This window comes from Mauremys mutica, chromosome 1, assembly GCF_020497125.1.
Source record: "Mauremys mutica isolate MM-2020 ecotype Southern chromosome 1, ASM2049712v1, whole genome shotgun sequence".
Classification (NCBI taxonomy): domain Eukaryota; kingdom Metazoa; phylum Chordata; order Testudines; family Geoemydidae; genus Mauremys; species Mauremys mutica.
In genome coordinates, this window is record NC_059072.1 from 6,347,909 (window position 1) to 6,366,790 (window position 18,882).

The window sequence follows — 18,882 nt, forward strand, 5'->3', positions numbered from 1 at the left end:
GTATGGGGGGGGGGAGGCTGGTCGGCCCCTTGCGCTTTGGGGGTGTGTGTATGGTGGGGGGAGGCTGCTTGGCCCCTAGCGCTTTGGGTGTGTGTGTATGGTGGGGGGGAGGCTGGTCGGCCCCTAGCGCTTTGGGGGGGTGTGGGAGGGAGGCTGGGCGGCCCCTAGCGCTTTGGGGTGTGTGGGGGGGAGGCTGGGCAGCCCCTAGCGCTTTGGGGGGGTGTGGGGGGGAGGCTGGGCGGCCCCTAGCGCTTTGGGGTGTGTGTGTGTGTGTGGAGGCTGGTGGGCCCTTAGCGCTTTGGGTGGGGGGGTGGGGGGAGGCTGCGCGGCCCTTAGCGCTTTGGGGGAGGTGTGTGGGGGGGGAGGCTGGGGGCCCTTAGCGCTTTGGGGGGTGGGGGGAGGCTGGGCGGCCCTTAGCGCTTTGGGGGGTGTGTGGGGGTGGGAGGCTGCTCGGGCCCTTGCGCTGTTTCCTGACAGATTCTCCAATATTGAGAGCGGGGAGGGCGACACTCCGCCCCCCCGCAGCGCTTTCCCGCCCTCTGCAGACTGGAGGCGCGGCGACTGCGCAGGCGGGGGCGGGGGCGGGGGCGGGGTCTGACCGCGCCGAGCCCGCTCCTTGGTAACGGGACGTGAGAGGCGTAAACAAAGGGGAGGCCCCGCCCACTGGCTGCCTCGCCTGGCCCCGGCGGGGAGCGCGAGCCGCCCCCGGGTCCGGCAGGCGGTGCTGCTGCGCGCGCCGGGCCGCAGCCCGGGCAGGAGAGGCGGTGTGTTTGCACGCGCGCCGGAGGGAGGGGGGCGATGGGTGGCTCCGGTTGGGCGGGGGAAGCGTGTGCCCTGCCCATGGGGGGTGCAGCCCTGCGCCCGGCCAGGCGCGCACCCTCGCTCGGGTTGCTCATCGGGCTCTGCCACGGTGCGGTGTTCCTGGGGGCTACGCGGTTACAGGCCTGGCTTGGGGCTTGGGTGTAAGGTGGAAGCTGCCGTTTCCCCTGTGCGGCTCTGGGCTTGTGAGGGGGCGGTCCCGGCTGGGGAAGGAGTGCGAGGCCTGGCTAGACAGCGCTGCAGGCGGCCCTCACTCGCCTTTCTGCAGGGAGAAAATAAATCACAGAAGTGTAGGGCTGGAAGGGTCCTCAAGAGGGCATCTGGTCCATCCCTGCTGAGCTCCGGCAAGATTCAATACACCTCGACCACTCCTGCCTGGAGGTTAGCCTGGTTTTAAATCCTCCAGTGATAACCTGTTCCAGACAGTGCTGCTTAACTTCCTTGGACACGACGGTGCATTGCTGATCGCGTGTGAGAAAGTTGCCTTGGCGATCGAATTATCCTGTTTCTTCTTTCCCTGCTTTGCAACAGTGACGTTGCATTGCGATACTGATAGGAGCTTAAGAAATACCGGAGAGAGAATGTTTCCTTCCCTCTCCAATCGCAAATGCAATTTTGGAACTGAAGTTGATTATTAAGGGGAAGGGCAGTTAACCATAAACTGTAGTAATTTACCAGAACTATTGCACATCTACCACCACTAGGTTCTTTTCCAGTTTGCTATCTGTGTAACACAGTGAGCTGCAATTTAAGTCTCTTCCCTCACCCTCTTTCTTAACTCATTGCACTTCTGATATTCAGATAGTCTCTTACAACAGAGAGCTACTGTCTTGTCTTAGAGCAAAGCAGGAAATCTTTAGCAGACTATGGAATCATGAACTGGTGTAGATGATTCAACAGATCTGTTCTTGCAACTTACAGTTAAAAGAGTTCTAGCCTACTGTAGTTTTCTGTAGAAGACTGAAGTTTTTTTTGAAGGGGAGTTCATTTTATTACCTGTTCCATTTCCTTTTTGTAAATGGCTATAGGGATGAGGGGGAATAGAGAGCAATACTGTGATATCTGCATAGTGTGTAACCCTCTGCATGATTTGTATATTGCAGGGTCTATCTTCAGGGCTTCATGCTGAGTCCATCAGTTCAGGTCAATAAAAGGACTTACCATGGTAATACAAGTTAATTTTTTTAATGTACAATTATATTTATTTATGCAGTACAATCCAAACTAATTGGGAACAGGAGTTCAAAATTAGAGTAGACAGGGTGCATAAACTAGCTTACTAATGTTCAGTGATAGTGTACATAATGAATGGTAATAAACATATACAATATTCCTGTTACAATCTTGCAGATGGATTTCACTACTTCATACAGTATTGTATGAACATATTGTGCTTGGTGTCCCTGTAGTCACTGGTTAAATAAATAGCTGATTTCTCTTTAAAAGAACTGCTTCTTTGCCACCAAGTTACACTGCATCGTTTTCTTCTTGTCCATCAAACCACTGCTAAGGGATTTCCAGTGCCTGAAGACATCAGAATGTGAAAGGATGTCAGCATGTTCTTCATTAACAGCACTTTTGTTATGTTGCTAAGGCACTTTGACCAGTGTGTAAGGAAGGTCAGTACACCCTTGCTGTGAGTGAACCTGACCTGTGCTCCTTACTCAAGTAAATACCTGTGTACCTTATTGATCAAGGGATAAACACGGTTCATATAACTAGTCATTTATAAGACCAGTGATCATTACATTGAGGTTCTACTGTATTATGAAGCTAAAAGGCTCATTTTCAAGGCTGATGAACACAAGCTGACCTACCTAACTTACGTTTTAAGTTGTATGTTTGGATGCACCAGATTCTGCTTTGCCATATTTATAAGTAGGCAGTAAAGTATTACACATGCTTCATAACATGAAAATTCTGACCACTTGGGGTCAATAAAGATTCCATTGCACTTTCCACAAGAGTAGAAATGTCCAACATCTTCGGAAGGTGCCAAAATACTGTGGTGCTGGGCACGGAATAAGAACCGGAATAGAATAGCTACTTAGATCTTGTTTGGATCTGAACTGTCTGAGCTATACTTCTGTGAGATGAGGGAGGGCCACAATCTGTTCAATGCCATACAAGTGAGATGCAGCCCTTGGATGCCTGAGAAGTTTATAAGAGATCCTTAGGTTGGAATCCTCTAGGTTATGTTGCAACATGTCAGCAGAATATGCAGATTTCAGCTTCCTGTTCTGCAGTTTAATGGAGAGACAGGAAACGGGGACCTAGAGCTCATCAGAAATAATGAAAGTACTTCACTGCTGATAATGATTGTGGGCAAGCAAAGAAGCGGGAAGTTAGAGGCATCTCTCACAACGAAGGAGGGCAATAGTGGGGAGACAATTGCCATCTCCTGAATAACTGTGTGGCCCCATAACAACTTGCACTTAAATATAGTGTCTTTCAGTCTGAAAGATCACAAAATGCTGTGCACACGTTAATACTATGGGACAAACTTCCAGCAGGAAGGTAATTGCACTTCAAAAATTTGCCAGTGCATCAGTTTTCAGGGTGCAAATGTATGGGAGTGTAATTCAGGAGGCTTGCTTAAAAATCTATCTATGTAAGCAGTGCACTTACATCATAAACCACACACGTTCCATTACAATGAGTATTCAGCAAATTATAGCTGTGCAATTACTATTTATATGAAAGTTTGTCATTTATGCTAATAGATGTCTGATTGCAAACAGTTTGCTTTCCACATGACAGGTAGTGTTGTATCCTAAACCTTCATTCCCTACAGCAAGGGTTCTCAAACTGGTGGTTGGGACCCCTCAGAGAGTCACAAAATTATTACATGGGGGGGTCGCGAGCTGTCAGCCTCTGCCCCAAACCCCGCTTTGCCTCCAGCATTTATAATGGTGTTAAATATGTAAAAAGTGTTTCTAATTTATAAGGGGGGGGTCGCACTCAGAGGCGTGCTATGTGAAAGGGGTCACCAGCACAAAAGTTTGAGAACCACTGCCCTACAGCTTGTGCTCTGCATTTTCCTTCGGGGGGGGGGGATTGGTTTTCTCTTTCTGAGGATGCTGCAGTTTGGCTCTGTGTTTCATTTGAATAGCATTTCCTCTTATTTTGACCATACATGATCCTTCATGTTTATCTGTGGATTAATTTAGATGGGTCATGTTCCAGGACTGTGTCACTGAGTTTCCATTTATGCCTCTCTTCTGCTGACGTGTACTGAGCCATGGAGGTACTTCTCACAGTTTACGCTGTAAAAATGTGGTACATGCACTCCTGTTCCCATAGTGATAAAGTTGTCTCCTGAAGTAGTGATGTTGTTCGTAACGTTTCCAACTGTATCACAGTCATTTGTTTCTCTTGTGCATCAACTGATGGATTTCTTGTGAAGAATGCATCAATCCAGTCATTCAGAAGATCATGTGAAATTACCTAAATAACACATCGCTAGGTAGGCAGTAACACCAGGCTACCCAATGTGCAGTGGATGTGCTGTTTGGCATGAGGCCAAAGTCCAAGAGCCTTTAATCACTTAGTGTAGGTATTCTTGAATACCTTTCCTCTTGAAACTAGCTCATCATTCAGTTCTCTGCACCTGTGCTGTAGCCCTAAACATCACACTTCCTTATCCTCGTCGCATTTGCTCATCTTGAGGTGTTTCCATATTTCCTGCATGTTTTTTCTACAGATTCTTGACTATATCTTTAAATGTTCAAAATGACCATATGCAGAGAATCTGTCCTCTGTGGCAGCATTGTGGGAGCTAAGGGCCTGAGCCAAACCCATTCAATTTGATTGGAGTCTTTCCCTTGACTTCAGCGGGGTTTCGATCAGGCTCTCGGTGAGTATTAAATAGATACTTGCTCGGTATAGATGTATTCGCTAAAGCGGGTAGTTATGTTTTTACTATTAGAAGCAGTAGTAGTACATATTTATATTATAGGAGCAGACAAAGGCCCTGGTTGGGTGCTGTACCATCCTGGTTTACAATCTCAAGACAAACAGACAAAGGGTAGAGGATGGTGATACAACATACATTTTATGTGCTTCAGAATGACATTTTAGTGCATTCATTCAAGAAGCTCTGAGTAACCACCTGTTCTGTATGGTCTAACAACTTTCAGCCTGTGCAGATATAGTTTTTAACTAGATATAAACACAGTTTGGAGCTCTAATTGACTGGTTAGATTGCTCACTTTAATCCACCAGTTTTAGCAAAAATATCTATGCAGCCTTTCTTTTCTGGTGACCTTTTCACAATCTAACCTGGTCCATAGAGTAGATATTGAGTTGGTACGTTTGTCCTACTATGTCATGGCCATTAGTCCATATAACAAAATCCACACCCAGGATAGTAGTCTGTGGTCAAGAGACCCTGGACTAACATCACTGGGGGTGCTGCAGATCACGATTTTGGTACAGCAATATAGCTTTATGTGGGACCCCAGTACTGGATGAGCAAGGTAGTATTGCAATGTAGGAGTGAGGTGCTCTGAGTTCTTGTAGATGGCACTGACACAGTCATGATCCAGATCTATTTGCAATCCCTGGGTGTTTTGTTGCTGTTCTGCTTTTACAGGCAGGTAAAGGTGGCAAATCCAAACGCAGTAAATCCAAAGGCTCCAGGAAGAAAACAAAGAAGCCCGTGAGTGAAGTGGATATCCTTAGCCCAGCTGCCATGCTCAATGCCTACTACATTTCTCACAATGCTGCTGCCTGCCTGGAGTTCCGTGGCTTTAACTGGCCTGACTCCCCCAAAAAGAAAGGGAAGAAAGGAAAGTAGTAATCGAATGGAAGTCAAGGGACCCATGATGCATCAAGCTTCACTGCGAAAAGGAGAACCCTTGTTAAGGATTGAAAGCAAAGTGATCACTCAGGTTTTTAACTCTTATGGTTTGCCATAATCACTGTGAAGGCCAGTACTAAGACACTCTTGTTATGATTCGAGCATAAGGTAGTAAATGTTAATTTAAGATGCTTACTGTGCCAGTGTAATATTAACTATGGCTGTTAGCTTGCTAATTCTGGCAGCAAATAAAACATTGTGCCTCCATGAGCAATTCTAATGATGTGCGGGGTGGGGGTGGAGAGATTCATTTTGTACTGATAGCTCCTGCTGCTACGCCTGTTCTTATAAATCTAATGTAGTCCCTGAAAGCCAGTGCACACCAAAGCTGGTGTGTCTGCCATTGCTAAACCAAGGGTTGCCAAAGTGCAGTCTCATAAGATGCAGCCTATGGAGACTTCGTGGCCCAGCATGCAGTGATCTCTCTCAATCCGAGCATCCTGGCTGAAGGCCACAAGCTTCGTGTTAAAGATTAGAGTGGCTACAATCAGTTCCATTTTATACGATTAAATGCAGTCCTTGGGCGCCTGGCAAACGGCTAACCAGTCATCTGTTGGGCAAAGTTTGTGTGCCCACAGCACATATTTATCACAGGGCTGGTTCAAGCAAATGTTATCCCATCCACTCCCAGCTACAAGGCCCAGGATTTGGTATGAAATGTTTTTCTTAACTATCCCAAGTTCTTGTGCATTGCCAGCTCGGAGGGTGGGGGCAATAGGGAATGTGTTAAGAACTGATGTATGTGTTGGAGTAAGTAAGGGGATGAGTGGATAGAAGTGTCCTCAAAAAGGAGAGGAGGAGAATCTGCAATGAGCCAGGGCTACAATAAGAGAGGAAGACATCCTGATTTCCTAGGATGCTCAAGTTATTGCCAGCATGAAAGCTTGTGCTCCACCCCATGTGGCATAACATGAGCAGGAAACTTTCAGCTGGTTTCTGCCAGGGGTGTGGCAGGTTGCCAAACCTGACTGCAGGTTTGGCATCGTTGTCTGAATAGCCCCTGAAGAATCGGGCTGAAAGCAATTTCTGACTGTCCTTGAAGTAAGGAAGAATTTGACGCCTTTCTGAGTTCTAGGTAAAGTGTGTTACGGACTTTGGAAGAGCAACTTAGAACCAATAATAATTTGACCCTTCTTCTTATTAAATGCCTGGTAAGCCCTGCTGTGGCCTTGCAAGATGGAGATTTTGCTCTATGCACCGGTCTCATTTGGGAAGTTCATAGTTCTGTGGCTCTGCTTAGAGGGCCAAATACATCCACCCTTTACACTAGTGCAGACCTGCTACTCTAGTGGTGTTGCACAGCTATAACTGAACTTGACCTGTCTGCTATACTGCCCAGCATGCCACCCACAATGGCATGTTCTCACCATAGAATCACATTCCACACACCCCCCCATCATCCAGCAGGACGTCTCAGCTCCCACCGTACAGCTGTGACTATTCTTTCCCCTCCATAATGTGGCTCCAAAGAGAGAGAGCAACAGTCTGCCCTATATGCATAGTACATCCCAAGCTACACCAGAGCTTGAACCAGTTTGTGGATGATTTGTCAGACAGGTGTACAGGATCAATTTACAGAAGGGGTGAAAGAGACTTGGGGAAAAGTGATGCAATCTGATACCCAAATAAAGCTGTTGGATGAATGATAAGCCTGGATGCAGAGCGGGTGCGAAGTTCCGTCCCAGAATCCAGAAAAAAATTGTGCATCCAGGCACTGGAACGTATTTGTGCTTTCCCAGCTGTCCTCTAAGACTTGGTGTCTCCAGCATTTTCTGCTTATTTTCAAGGGACACTGCCCAACAGAGCTGGGTAAATAATTCTTTCCATGAACGTAGCCTCTTTGTGTGACATTTTCTTAAATCTATTAATTATTCAAAGTGTGTTAAATCTTGGTTTGTAGATTGTTCATGAACATATTACAATTAAAACTACTTAGCTGTATGTCATGTGGCCTATGTTGCTAAGACATTCACCTGTAGCTCAAGTGAAAGGGGTCTATATAGCTCTTGAAACAGAATGAACCAAGCTCTATTTCTGCTGTCACTAAGGGTATGGCTACACTTACGGTTTGCAGCGCTGGTAGTTTGCAGCGCTGGTCATCCAGCTGTGCAGGGCCAGCGCTGGTGTGTGGCCACACTCACAGCTACCAGCGCTGGTGTGTGGCCACATTTGCAGTATTTGCAGCGCTGTTGGGAGTGATGCATTATGGGCAGCTATCCCAGCATTCAAGTGGCCGCAACGTGCTTTTCAAAAGAGGGGGGTGGAGTGGGGTCTAGTGTGACAGGGAGCGGGGGGAAAGAGAGAGGGGATTTTTGGAGCCAACACTGTGTGTTTAGCTTCCTGCATTGAAAAATCAGAACATGTTTCCGACCCCTTAGTCTTAACTCTTAATTGCAAACAGCCTGCAGCCAACACGACTCCCCGCTGTTTCACTCCCTCCCTGCCTGCCTCTCATTTGATTGTTTACAGCCAGGTACAGATGATCACAGCAAACAGGAGCTTTGTTTGTTTTTTAGATCGGAGCTCGTTCATAACAAAACAAAGAGAGGCTGCATAACAAAACAAAGAGAGTCATTTATAAAAGCATTCTGGGATACATCCTTATACCCTGGAGGCCAATCACAGCGCTGGTGTGTGGCCACACTTGATGACCAGCGCTGCAGCACCAGCGCTGGAATCCTTATTCCCCATGCTGAGTGAGGTGTACGGCCAGCGCTGCAGCCAGGGAGTTGCAGCGCTGGAAGTGCCCTGCAGGTGTGGCCACTTACTGATTGCAGCGCTGGTGGAGGCTTTCCAGCGCTGCAACTCGCCAGTGTAGCCATACCCTAAATTAGAAGTAGCCAGGGCCTCTCCTTCCTTTTATGCCATTTGTTCTTGCTGACAGTCACGGCAGGTGGGACTGGAGGAGAAAATTTCCTTTTAAAAAATGGAGGAAAGAGAAAATTACCAAAAAGCAAAGCAACTCTTGTGCTGGCTGCTATGCAGCTTCTGAGGAGGCATTGCCTAAGCCTGAGAGGTAGCAAGCAAGTCTGTCAGGCAAATTGAAAAGGTCCTCACCCGGTTTCAGGCCTGAAGGGGAAGGCTTCGTAAACCAGCAGAGCAACACACCTAGCAGACAACTCCTAAAGCTTCCTCACTCACTGTTGGGCCCCAAAGCTCATCACTAGCAATTCATTCAGGTCTGTCGGTAAATCTAAAGCTTCTCCAATTACTCTCAGCTAGGGAGGTTTGACTTCAAAAACTGGAGACCCAAGTAGCTTCTGCCAGTCCACTGAGAGACTCAGATTTGTCTCCTTGTGTGGTGAGCCTTCCCATCTCAGGGCCTGCTCTCTGCCTGATCTCCTGAGTGCTCCATAGAACGTGCAGCAGGGCCAGCACATACAGCTCCTTCATTGACCCACTATCCTCACAGAAGTGTATCAGTTCAGTGGATTCTCCGGGGGAGAGAATTACCATCTTTCAGTTACTGGGGCAAAGGACAGTGTGGTGTGACTTCTGTGCACTTTCAAATTACTTAACAAAACATTTGGATATTTTACATGGATTAAAAAAAAATCCCTGAGTTGCTTTGCAAGGACTTTAAAAAACACCAAGAGCTTGGAAGAGAGAGAAAACCTCCTACTTTGTTGTACAAGTCAGTCTCTTAGCAATGAATTTAGGAAAATAACTTCCGTAAAGGCAGGTTATTCTATAACTGCCTAATGCAAGATTTCTTCCAACTTCCTCTGAAGCAGCTAGTACTGGTTACTGTCTGAGACAGGATACTGGACTAGATAGCCATACCAGACTGGACCGGTGGTCTATGTTCCTATGTTAAGACTGGATTTACATATCTGTAACAGACTGAATACTGGCTCTACAAGACACATTTCAGCTCTAGGCTTAAATATGAAAAAAAAAGTCCTCTTAATTTCTGCATGATGAGGCCTAGGACTCCACATGGGGGCTGGTGAAGTGCAGACGTTAAAGCTTTGGCCCTCAAATATATCTGAAAAGTTGCTATTAATTTCTTATGTTTGGAAAGCCTTACATAAAGCCTTACAATATATGGTAGAAGATAAGGGGTCCTTACCTGTCACATTTCCTTGTTTTTCCTCTTGTAGTAATTAGACTTCTTTTGCAAACGGTGTCATTGTGCATTCTGCTAAATGCTAGTGGAGATTGTTCTTTAGCTCAAATGATCGGTGACATTAGTGCAGTCTCAGGCCTGTTCTACACCTAAAATATAGGTCAATTTAGCTGTACCACTGCAGCGCTTGTAGCATAGATATACCCTCAGTCACTACCAGATGACTCTACAGCAGATGGTTTTACACATTCAGTTATCACAATAAGTAGCAGTCGGAGCTTGGGAGAAACGTGATTCCCCTCAGGCTCCGCTTCTAAAAAATAAAAAGCATCAATAAAGTCTGTCGCGCCTCAATCTAAGAAAAACTTTCTTAGGTGTAGCTGCTGCTTACATGTTATACTCGTGCAAGGGAACAAATTGTTACAATGGAAGTGGGTGGTTCAGGAGCTGAGAAGTTCTGAAGGGTTGGTGTGTAGCACAGTTAAAAATGTTATGTCCTAGGTGGCCACGCATTTGTTACAGCATTAACAGTATTTCCTCCCTTCTGCTATCTGTTGCTTAGCAGTTGTCATGCACCGTGTGCTGTTCTAAGAGTGAGTAAGATCAGCATTTCCTGTAAGAAGTTCAATGTCAAAACCATGCTGTTAAAAATACATTGGCCTCTCACCTGCATGTCCTTGGGTGGTGTGCGTCAGGGAGCACATGAATGTGGTTATCCAGTGCACGTGTGAGTGGAGGCTACATATTGGCAAAAATGTGTTTAAGCAGAAGGCACAATCCACCACACTTGGCAGCAGAAAGTTTCATGCCCCAAGCATTCCCTCTTCCATACTCTTATTTCTATTCAAGTTTTCTATCACACATTTTTCATATAAAAAACTAAGTCTCTGTGATAATGTCTTTAAAGGTAACCTGGAAAGGATTTTTGGGCTTGTAACCCTTATTGCTTCTTGATAATGGATGAAGAAGGCCTTCAAAGTTGTATGTGTTTAAATATTTTTTCTGCTTATTTTCTACATTAGAAACGTCAAGTTTGTTGTTCTTTGGTTTTGTTGGAGGTCCTCTTGAATGTTTGCGAGCACTAATTCCATAATAAAAAAGCTTTTAACAAAAGATTCAATATATTTGCCCCTTTTGTCAAAAAGGCTGATGAGACATTGAAGTTAAGTACGTTTCAACAAAAATAAATTAACAAAAAAAAAAAAGTTTTCAGCAGTTTGACTAAAGATACCGTCCCTTCTCAATTTTGTTGGTTCTTGTATTGTTAACATTTCACTAGTTCTTCAGTCATAATGGAATCATCCAACCTAATTTCTTGTAAGAGGCCCATCTCTTGCAGGTTTTCCTTTTTAAATTAAAAAAAAATCAAATTTTCTCCCTTTTGTAGGTCATCTACATTCCAAAAGCCAGAGAGGAAAGAAACTATATCTTTTTGAGCTTATCATTCCACTACAGTGGTAAACTCAACCATTCTGATTGTTAAGAACATGAGACTAGCCATACTGGGTCAGACTAATGGTCCATCTAGCCGACTATTCTGTCTTCTGAAAGTGACCATAACAGATGCTTCAGAAGGAATGAACAGAACAGGGCAATATATCAAATGATCCCTTCCCTGTCATCTACTCCCAGCTTCTGGAAGTCAAGGATTAGGGACAGCTAGAGCATAGGCTTGTGTCTCTGTCCATCTTTGTTAATAGCTATTTATGGAACTATCTTCCATGAACTGAACTAATTCTTTTTTTAACCCAGTTATACTTTCAGCCGCCACAACATCCCCTGGCAATGAGTTCTTCGCACAACACACACTCAACTTGTGGAATACTTCCTTATTCACTTTCCCCACACCATTCATGATTTTATAGACTATCTATCACTATCATATCATCCCCTATCCTTGCTAATAAGAGATAAGTATCATGTACCATACTGTAGCACATTCAGATGTCTATACCAGATGGGAAAAAATTGCTTTCCCCTGTACACAATTTAGGTTGAAATTGTGCGGAATAAAAACGAAGGAAAGCAAATCATAAATGTCACACCGTGAAGCTAGTCTTCAGTGACCACTTAAGGAAGCATGGTTGCATAATAAAGATGGATCAAAACTGATGAAGTTTAAATGAAGGCAGAGCAGAACTGCCCTCAGTGCGCCTGTGGAAACATTGGAGTGGTCTTTTAAGAAAGAAGGATAGAAGAGTTACAGAAACACATATCTTCCATGAAGTCCATAAATCAGTTCACTCCACAAGGGAGTGTTAACAGTGCTGGTATTTTTTAAAAATTGATACAACTTTTTAAAAATGAATAAATTAAAATCGCAGATCTACCATGAACTGTAACGAACTGCATTGCTCATCTCCTTTTCATTGCAACCTATTTTTCATCTGCCCATGACCTATTTTTGTTGTATGCGCTTTGTGACTTGGACTTTGCTTTTATACTGTAAGAAGTTTGGCACACTGTTGGCACTATATAAATAATAATGAGTGGGCTCTTATAGAGATGTCACTGTACAAATGTTGCTGAAACTACCATCTTGCCAGAGGAGATGGTGCAGAGGAGATTGATTATATCCATCCAGCATTATCACTTTCTGTTTCTATATACTGTGTCGGCAGAAAAAAGTAATTATTAACAGATTCTGTTTTGACAAGTAACTGTCATGCAGGAGGGGCAGGCTCCTAAGGGGCCGAACTGAAGCCTTGACTGTTTTTGGTGATTAGATCCCATGGCACTGCAAAATAACAGGTGAAACCACTGCCACCATGACATTGTTTATTATCTCTATTACTGTCATGCTTAAGAATCCCAGTTATGGACCAGAACCCCATTATGATAAGTGCTGTACGAACACAGAACAAAAAGGTGGGTCCTGCCCCAAACTAGGTGTTTTGTTCCACGTTTTTACCTTCTACAAAGTCTTTTCCTGCCTGATCTTCTGCTGACCAGGGATCAAGGACTCCAAGCCCTCACAACTGTGATTCCCCACATCAGGCCTTTATACCACCAAAGCAAGCAGTATGGTTCAACCCTTTTGGCCATTTTGAAGGGATGCAGCTGATGACACAGACAGGCACCCAAATAAGAACCTCCAGGGCTGGCAACAGAGGCCATCATCCCTGAATCCCAAATCCAGTTCTAAAAAAATAACCCCAGAAAGAACTCCCCTCCACTCACATCCTTCCTAACCCTATGGGCCTTGCTCACCCTGGGGGTCACAAACCATTTCTATTCCATGCTCAGGGTGCACTACCTCCATATGGCACTCTCACCCTCCAAGGAGAGACTATAAAAAAAAGATAATTCCGGGCTGCATGCCCAGAAATATCATATCACAAAACAGAGAGGTAGTGCTGTAAAACCCTCTTGACATGGCTCTGGTACAACTACACCTGAAATAGTGCAATCAGTTGGACATGTCTCCACCAGAAAGATATTGACAAGTTGGAGAGAAATCAGAGAAATTAAAAATAATTAGCAGTCTGGAGGAATTGAATTATGAGGAAAAGTTAAGGGCTAAATAGGTAGAGCTTGGCGAAGCAACACATAAACTAAGCAAATATTTATCTAGGGCAGTTCAAGGAGGAAGAACTAGGACTAAAAAATTAAATTTAAGAGAGGAAATATTCAGACTAAGATCAAGAAAAACTTCCTGACAGTGAGCTGTTCTAGCTGTGATTAATGCAGAGCCTTAAATGAATTCAGCTTCTTACAGATCCCCAAGCAAAGGAACAGTTTCTGTCTAATCCATCTATCTAGGCCAGGGGTGGCCAACCTGTGGCTCCGGAGCCACATGCGGCTCTTCAGAAGTTAATATGCGACTCCTTGTATAGACACCGACTCCGGGGCTGAAGCTACAGGCGCCAACTTTCCAATGTGCCCGGGGGGTGCTCACTGCTCAACCCCTGGCTCTGCCACAGGCCCTGCCCCCACTCTGCCCCTTCCTGCCCCTTCCCCTGAGCTGGCTGTGCCCTCACTTCTCCCCGCAGAGCCTCCTGCGTGCCACAAAACAGCTGATCGGGAGGAAGGGGGAGGCACTGATTGGCGGGGCTGCCGGTGGGTGGGAGGCTCTGGGAGCGGGGGCAGGGGGTGCTGATGCAGAGGCTACTGATGTATTACTGTGGCTCTTTGGCAATGTACATTGTTAAATTCTGGCTCCTTCTCAGGCTCAGGTTGGCCACCCCTGATCTAGGCACTGTGGCATCAGGAACCGAGTCAAAGATAATTCCTAGAATCATGCTACTTACAATCCAACTGCACTATCAACATTCTCCCTGGAGTAATGAAAAACAGCCCAGCACTTTATGAGTCATGCAAATCTACTTTATAGTCCATTACAGAATAATCACTGTTGCAAAGATCTAAACAAAGAAATAGATGCAAGAATATTTTCCCTCTCTTAAAGAGAGAGAAGGAAAAAGTCAGGCAACAGTTTAAGACTTTCCTTCTGTAACATACATGTTCAAAATTGCTTGTTTACTTCTTTATGTGATAATTTTTGTTCACTTGATTGTGGCATACTGGCTATAATATCTTATGTGCTTTTCCCATATATATCTCTAAGACAGTGGGGTTTTTTTAAACGTTTTATCAATTTGCTTTCCATAATGCACAAGATTCTGAGAGTCTGGGATTCCACCTCAAAGTGGTTAAAAATGTAGCCAGCTAAGTAATGCCATCAGGCAGCAGTTATCTTACATTTAAGGAGACAGATGGGACATTTTGTAGGAAATGGACTTGTAGCATAATTGCAGCCATGAATGTTCCTTCCACTGCACTGCTCTATACGGCCCACTTGTTTCCAACACATCAAAGATCAACTCCCATATAAGTACAGCACTGTAATAGACACTTTGTTGTCATCCCATCTGTTCTCCTAAGATAAGCAACGTCATGCTTGTTCAGTGTGTGCATGGGAGATGACTAAGGAATACTTTTGGTTATGGCTACAGTGGACTTTTTTTGTTTTGTTTAGAAACCTCCCCCCATTGCCGTTTCACTGGCGGGAGCACCGGTATAGAGCTGGTCTTGACAACACAGTGCTGACAATGTCAGTAAATGCTGGTACTCTGTCTATAGTGGCGCGCCTGCCACTGCTGCCACCAGAGGAATTGCAATGATGATAGTGCGATGATGGGAAATTTCTCCCCAAAAATCTAATGCGGACAAGGCCTTAGTGTATGTGGTATTGGTGGGTCAGCAGGTTGGCAGTGATACCCCTTCCTTGACTCATCGTCACTGAGCCAATGACCCAGTGCAGTGTTAAGAGGTGCTATTCTGTTATTATTTGTTTGTATTATTGTAGCACCCAGGAGCCCCAGTCGTGGATCAGACCTCCATTGTGTTAGATGTTGTATAAACACCAGGGGCGGCTCTAGGATTTCCGCCGCCCCAAGCACGGCGGCGCGCCGCGGGGGGGGTGCTCTAGCGGTCGCCGGTCCCGCGGCTCCGGTGGACCTCCTGCAGGCATGCCTGTGGATGCTCCACTGGAGCCGCGGGACCAGAGGCCCCTCCGCAGGCACGTCTGCGGGAGGTCCACCGGATCCGCAGTCCCAGCGGACCTTCCGCAGGCATGCCTGTGGGAGATCCGCTGGAGCCGCCTGCTGCCCTCCCGCTGGGATGCTGCCCCAAGCGCGCGCTTGGCGCGCTGGGGTCTGGAGCCAGCCCTGATAAACACAGACCCAGACCTCCATTGTGTTAGATGTTGTATAAACACAGACCCAAAAGACAGACCCTGCCCCAACGAGCTTACAATCTAAATAGAAGACAAGAGACGACAGATGGATACAAGTAAATTGATGGGGGGAGTCCAAGGAAACAATGAGACAGTATAGGTCAGCATGATCAGGAGTGGTTTTAGCATGACAGCAGCACAACCGTTGTCAAGTTTTTGTGGGCCTCCTGGCAAAGGAGAGTTGTAAGGAGGGTTTTGAAGGAGGATAATGATTTACTTTGGCAGATGTTCATGGGGAGCTTTTCCCAAGTATGGGGGGCAGTATGGGAGAAAGCACGAAGGTGCTTCTTTGAAACAAGTGGGTGATGGAAGTTGACATGCTGGACTGGTTGGAGGTGGGTGTCAACCTTCTAATGCTGTTTTCTGTTGGATGAGATTTACCAGCAAATCCTTGCCCATTTGTAATCATTAAAATTCCATGGCAGATGCTAACCTCTTAACAGTGACCTAATCAGATTCAAATTTTGGGCATGGTTATGTCTTCACTGCAGAGCTGACCTGGGCTCTTATTCAGGTGTTGTCCCAATTTAGCTCTCATCCACACATAAAAAACTTCTCACCCAATTTTGGTGTATTGTCAGCCCAGGCTGGCTGGTCTCTCTAGGTCTCTAGACTAAACCCCATGTGCTGCTTACACTCATGCTGGTAACTCATTCATTTTGCACTGTGGCTGTAGGCTAATTAACTTTGTGCTGGTAGTTCTCCAGTTCCCCCTGAGCAATATTTTCATGCCATCTACCCTCCTCCCTTTTTCTGCATTGGAAGTCACTGGTTCAACTTTTAAACCCCACCTTGCACACAGCCTGCACAACTGGCAACATTTCTACACTTCTCCTGTGCTTCCACACCACTGGAACAGAGGAGATAGTATAAATTATCCTGCCAGCTGGCCAGAGACTGACACCAAGGTGTGGATAGATGTTACAACAATACAGAGAGCCAGGCACTTCAATGCAAAGATTGCAATACAATCTCTGATTAATACATAGAATTGGTAAACTGATACCCCACCCTAACGTTGTGCTCACATCATCCCTTCTCCCATTTTCCCCTCCAAACCAAGGATGTGGAAATACAAGGCATCTATTTCTACCCTCACTCACCGGGATCCAACCCAGTTATCAGAAGGGCACTTTCTGACTGCTTATACCAGACCTGTAATCCAGCCCAGGCATGAACCCATTCTTGACCATCAAACGCCTTCTTCTCTTCACATGTATTGTATACTGCACAGCATCTCCATTGCTGGTCATCTCAGGTCTGAATGATGATGTAGTACCACCACTCTGAGCTTGTAGCCCTGCTCCAGAACCACTGGTCGGCAAACGGGGACTTCACAGCTATTAAAATTTGCATCCATAGTTTCCATTGCTCCATGTCTGCATGCAACCTGCGTGATCTCCTTAGCAAGCCACACTGCCATCTTCTCAGGATGACACGCAACTGTCAAAATACCCTCCACCATTTCTCATGCCTTGTTTCTACCTCCTGGTTCTGAAACGAGAGTTGCAATAATGCCAACATTTGGAACAGCTCATTGTCCTGAGTTGGATCCATGCCCTGCGACTGGCTGGAATGGAAGCCACAGAGAAACATCTAAAGCAGGCCAAGCCAGAAGTGATTTACTTTACTGAGCTGGTAGGCTAAGCCCACTTCCGCACAGGAGCCTTGGAAGGACAGACAAATTCTCTCACCATACACTGCAAGCTGTACAGAATTAAGAACTACGGGATGTGACCCCAGAAATCTTAGTACCTCACATGAGTGACTGCTGCCCCAGTGTGGATGTAGCAACTCGCGTAGGACTGTGCAGAATACTCACATCTCAGCTAGGCTAACTGGGTGCTAAGACTCACGTGCCCAGCACTCAGATTAACTCTGCAGTGAAGACCTATCTTCAGTCAAGTTCATTTTGCATACTTAAAATGCACCTGTGGTTTCGCTTGGCTGTAGTATAGTCTTCATTTTCTGGCCTAACTGGTTATTTAGTATTGCTGTGTGCTGTTGAAAAGTTGCTGTGTTTCATTCCAGACACAGCAGCATTTCAGTTAGTGTATAGTCCGTATATTGGGTTATAAAGTGCTCTGAAATCACAGGAACATAGAAATTACCATACTGGATGGGACCAGTGGTCTAGTGGTCAGTACCAGATGCTTCAGATAAAGTTGTAAAAGCTCTCACAATGGATATTTATGCACTGACATGCCTATGGAGAAAGTTTCTTTCTGACTCCAAAGCAGTTATTGGAAGACTTATGTTCTGAAGCAATAGGGTTTATATTCTTTATAGATTTTACTCTGTCCAGTCTAACTGCGCCTAATTGTTTTTTTAATCCAACTAGCTCCAAGGACCATTAGAGACAAAATGTGTTATATAAATTTAAGATCATTACCATAGATATTTTCATCTGCAGATTGCAAATTTGGAATTTCCTTATGCTGTCACGTCCATGCTCACTTCATGTCCAGATTCCATCTACACGTGTTTATAGGACGAGTGACAGATAAGACCTTGTCTCAGCACATCATGACCCATGATCTTTGCTTCACCGCTGATGGCAGCCTTTTCTGTTCACTTATCCATTTTTCCTCACAAACACTTTTATGCTGACCCTTATGTGTGGAACAAAGTTCCCAAACAAATTTGCGCATTCACTATCCTGTCTTCCTTCAAGTTCATTCTGAAGCCCCACTTCTACTGCAGAGCTGATAGTGTACCCACGTTTATTACTTTTGACTCCGCCCCCTCATTTAAGTTGTATATGCCCCTCTCGTGTCTTTATCCCTGTTTAGATTACAAGCTGTTTGAGGCAGGCAGTCTCTTTTATTTTATGACTATGACTTGGAAGTGGAATCTTATGTCTCACAAGCTGGAAACGGGACCCGCTGGTCTCCTCTTAGATCCTCTCTCCCAGCCTACCACCACGACGCTTCAATGGGAACCGCCATGGGAATGTGGCCAGGCCAGTGGTGTTCAGCCCCGTTATCAGTGGCCATTTTGGAACCCTTGGGGGTTCCTCCAGCTTCCAATCTTCCCCTCACTGTGCCTACTCGGTGTCCTTGTCTAGAAGGGCAGAGTCGGTGCAGTGGGCAGCTCTGTCTCCAGAGTCCAGTACCAAGCATCAAGAAATGGTCTTAGAACCAGGGGCAACACCTGTAGAAGAAATTCTGCCCTTTCCAGTCCCGGCTTCCTCTTTGTCCACTCCAGACGAAGTTGTTTTGTCCAGGGCAACTTCACCCTCTCCTGATGATTTAACAGTTTATTGGGAGTTGCTAAAGAGACTGGCTGCAGACTTGGGCATACAGGTCAAGGAGGTCAGGGAGTCCTCACGTCACCTGGTTGACACCTTGCCATCTGTGTGCCTCCAGGATAGTTCTTCCAATTAATGAGATAATA

General features: G+C 45.6%; 1 protein-coding gene across 2 annotated transcripts; it reads left to right on the forward strand.

Moving 5' to 3' along the window:
- Positions 1-649: 649 nt before the first annotated feature.
- On the forward strand, positions 650-7,732 carry SMKR1 (small lysine rich protein 1). Of its 2 annotated transcripts, none has more exons than XM_045016351.1 (3): positions 650-764; positions 1,923-1,984; positions 5,414-7,732. In XM_045016351.1, exons 2-3 carry the CDS (start codon positions 1,982-1,984, stop codon positions 5,615-5,617), a joined length of 207 nt encoding a protein of 68 aa, XP_044872286.1. In that variant the 5' UTR covers positions 650-764; positions 1,923-1,981; the 3' UTR covers positions 5,618-7,732. The 2 variants fall into 2 exon arrangements, with proteins under 2 accessions (XP_044872286.1, XP_044872362.1); XM_045016427.1 differs by lacking the exon at positions 650-764 and adding an exon at positions 855-1,200.
- Positions 7,733-18,882: the final 11,150 nt, after the last annotated feature.